The 3521-nt window shown below is 38.9% G+C and overlaps 1 protein-coding gene across 1 annotated transcript in view; it reads left to right on the top strand.

Moving 5' to 3' along the window:
• Positions 1–749: 749 nt before the first annotated feature.
• The window catches only part of PLA2G15 (phospholipase A2, group XV), a gene marked incomplete at its 5' end in the record, with an annotated part of 14580 nt that continues 11808 nt past the window's right edge, over positions 750–3521 (top strand). The window contains 3 exon segments of the mRNA XM_009868961.1: positions 750–824; positions 826–858; positions 2249–2375. Coding sequence (XP_009867263.1) covers positions 750–824; positions 826–858; positions 2249–2375 — 235 coding nt within the window.

Here is a 3521-nt window from a genome sequence, read left to right as displayed (position 1 = left end):
AAGAACGTTTCATAGAAGCGGTTGGCTTCGGCTGTGGAAAGGAGTGACTGGGGGTCACAGCAGTCAAACGACAAGTGTTGAGACAATAATAGGCTTATTTCATCGCACAGCATAGAAAATGAGTACTGATTACTGGCCTGCACTCTCACCTGTTAACACAATAGTTTGTAATACGTATCTAGAAAGTATTCATATATTGCTAAGTATTATTTGTTAAATGCATTTTGTATACATTGCTGAGAAGAACTGGTAATAAACTTCAAATGTTTTAATAAGTTGTCTGTTGAAATTGTAATTCCTGAGCATTCCAATACATGAAGTAGAGTTGGTGATGTTATTGTCAGTAGTTGGTCCTGTGAGCGTATTCAGTATGCTGTATGTTCTTACTGTGCAATTAACTTGGATGATAATGGAGGAAGAACAAGTAAGAAAATGGGAAAAATACTGGGGAGAAGGATAATCAGTAGCATATTGTTCAGTTTAAGCTCCATTTAATTATCATAATGTAGGCACTGCTGTTGCCTTTTTACTGCTGTTCCAAACTTCTGACATAAGAGAGTAAAATGCTGAACAAGAACTTTTTTTAGGATGCTGTGTATCCCAAGACTACCACCTGCCAGTTGACAGTTCTGAATAGAGGGCTGAACTGACTGAGAGGTTATAGATTTGGAAGTAGAAACCGCAAAAGGATATTCTAAGAGGCTGGGGTTAAACTGTGAACAAAAGTTCTTTGAGTTCTGTCTCTGAAGGTTAGAAGCAATCTTTTTATCCCATCTCTCAGCTCTGTAATGTGGGGTTTTAGCAATAAGCTTTGGCACTTTTTCCAGTGCAAGCTTCTTGAAGCCAAAGGTGATAATGGTTTAGTTGCTTCCAATACTCAACTCCAGCTATGAAGGAATCAATGAAGGTTTAAGAGCAATTGGGATAAAGTGGAACTGATTATAGGAGCATGGAGTTACTAGTGATGGATCTACTACAAGTATAAATGTTTCCTAAGGACGCTTTTAAAAACTACAGATGACCTATGTTTTGTTTTCCTAAGCGACATTCTGGTAGATACTGTGTGCCCGAGCACACATTCATCAGCGAATACTTTAAAACACAGACTTCCTTGCTGTTACAGTGAATTTTCATCAAATGCTGCACAAGTTGCATCTCATCCTATTCTAGTCAGTGTCTGTGTGTTAACATTTGATGTTTTGTGCTGCCCAGTCCTGACCTGTCCAGAAAGTGAAGATTCAATGGATTTTAACCTAATTAACTTTCCTGAGTTGTCTGTATGTTGGAGAAGGGAGGCGCTCTTAGGGAGTGATCTGCTGTAACTGTCTATTTTAAAATACTATGTGATTTTTGATGTATAGAAATGATTGTCAGTGTAAAAACACCTGCACTAAGCTTAGCTTCGATTAGAGGTGACATGGGTGGTAAAGGTCAGACAAATGAAGGAGAGGAGGAAGGAATGACTGTGGGTCACTTGCAGGTTCTGTATGAAATGTTCTTGATTCTAGTTAACTTTTTGTGACCTTTTTTTCACCTTTCTGGTTTATATGACATGTTAAGATAAGCTTTTTAGGAATTACTGTGATGAGGATGGTGGAAGGGTTTAGGAGAATCATTTAGGGAGGCATTCTAAGTGCTGGCCTAACACAAGTATTTGGAAGAGGGAAGAAAAACACATCCTGCACTGGAATCACAAATGCAAAAGGAGATTAAGTGTGTTATACAGCCTTGTGTGTGTGTATATATATATATACGCACTCGCACACAGGCCTGAGATGGCTTTGGAATCCATAGAGGAGGGGGATACAGAGTTGATCATCCTGATTTACCAAGCTGGTGTCTAGACTCTTAGTTCCTCATATGTTCAATTTTTAAATATGCTTTTGTATGTTGTAGTAATTGTGATCTCGTAATCTAAGCATTTACTCCTGGTATGTTTGTAAGTTAAAACCCTTAAGTAGAAAGAGGAGTTAACAAGTTATTCTGTGCATAGCAAGCTGGCTACCTGATCTTAAGAAATAAAGACAGAAAGAATGCTCTTTAAATGAATATTGTCAACATAATGATTATTTATGTTTTAGACTAGCGATGGTCACGAGACCCAGTGCAACTTGCTCTCATTTTTCGTGTAATGATCCCACTTGCAGTTGCAACCTGTGTATATCCACGTAATGGAGGAAGAAGTAGAGCAGTAGATTGCAAATACAGGGTGTTGCTTACATATGAGTAACTTTGTTCTGCTCTCCAGCTGCTAACAAAAATGCTGCTTCTAGGAATCTCAAATCTGGAAACAGAGGAGCTGCTCGAGTACAACCTTTTAACTATTGGCTGTAGTTGTGGTGGCAACAGCTCATTGAGCCCCGTAACTGCCTCAGGTGAAGTGAGGTTCTGTGAAAGAGCCAAGACAACCACTCAGCTAAGCTCATCAGTGCTCCCCCAGCTTGCCTTGTGCCTGCTTACTGGCCACTTTGTTGAGTTGTATGCCTTGCTAAAGCATGAGAGAATTAACCTGGTGAGGAAGAAGTGATTAATTTTGTAGTTGAATTATCGTAATGGAGGAGCTGGCACAAGGAATGTAGAGAGCAGCACCACTCCATTTGGATTAGGTTATTTTTTAAGCTGGCCTGTGCATCATCAAATGGTGCCTTAATATCAGGAGCTGCAATGCCTGAAAATTGTGTTTGTACACACCAAGAGAGCAAGACCAGGGACCAAACTGACCTACATGGGTCATAACTGACAGCAAAATGCTGTGGTGTAATTGCTCAGTTTTCTGATAAATTGAAGTAACAAAGCATCAAGGTAAGCATCCCATGTAAGAGTGGTACTAGAGAAGAAGAAACATGAGCTCAAAGTCAAAACCTTACTTCCAGAGTCCTTCCTGAAGGCTTAATATTCAAGATAGAAGCTTCATGAAAATGTGTGGTGATTGTCCTGGAGTTCCTCCCTCATGTGGTTTTGAGGAAAAGGCAACTAAAGATACTGAATTGCTTTCATGCCTTTTTTTTTTTTCCAGTTTCCTGTTCAGCCAGGACAATATATTCATACAGGAAAATCTCCTTTAACAACCAGGATAACCTACTGATTACTTAGGTTCTACCAACAGTATCTACTAAAAATATGTATCTACGTTCTATGCAAGTCCTTCTTGGTATCTGCTTCATGTTTACATGCAGTTATAGTATTTTTGCACTTAAAAGTTTGATTATGTGTTTGACACACTTGTCTCCCAATGCTTGCAATAAGTTCCTTTAGTTTATAGCTCCTTCATTTTCTCATATAGTCCATCAATAATCACTGTGTACTATCTCATGTGTTACCAATTTTGGGAGCTGATAACCTGTCCTTATAAGATCAGCAGCCGATTCACCGAACTCTTTACCTTTTAGAGCTGACTCAACACAATTACTATATCAATGTTCTGATACCTTCTGCAAACAACTTGTTAGGTACTTGGCTAAAGTTTTCTAGAAGGACACCTAAATGAAGTTTGTTAATAATTGATTTACATGCAAACGAGG

The sequence above is a fragment of the Apaloderma vittatum genome, unplaced genomic scaffold, assembly GCF_000703405.1.
Source record: "Apaloderma vittatum isolate BGI_N311 unplaced genomic scaffold, ASM70340v1 scaffold37724, whole genome shotgun sequence".
Taxonomy (NCBI): Eukaryota; Metazoa; Chordata; class Aves; order Trogoniformes; family Trogonidae; genus Apaloderma; species Apaloderma vittatum.
This window is presented reverse-complemented; position numbering and strand designations above follow the sequence as displayed.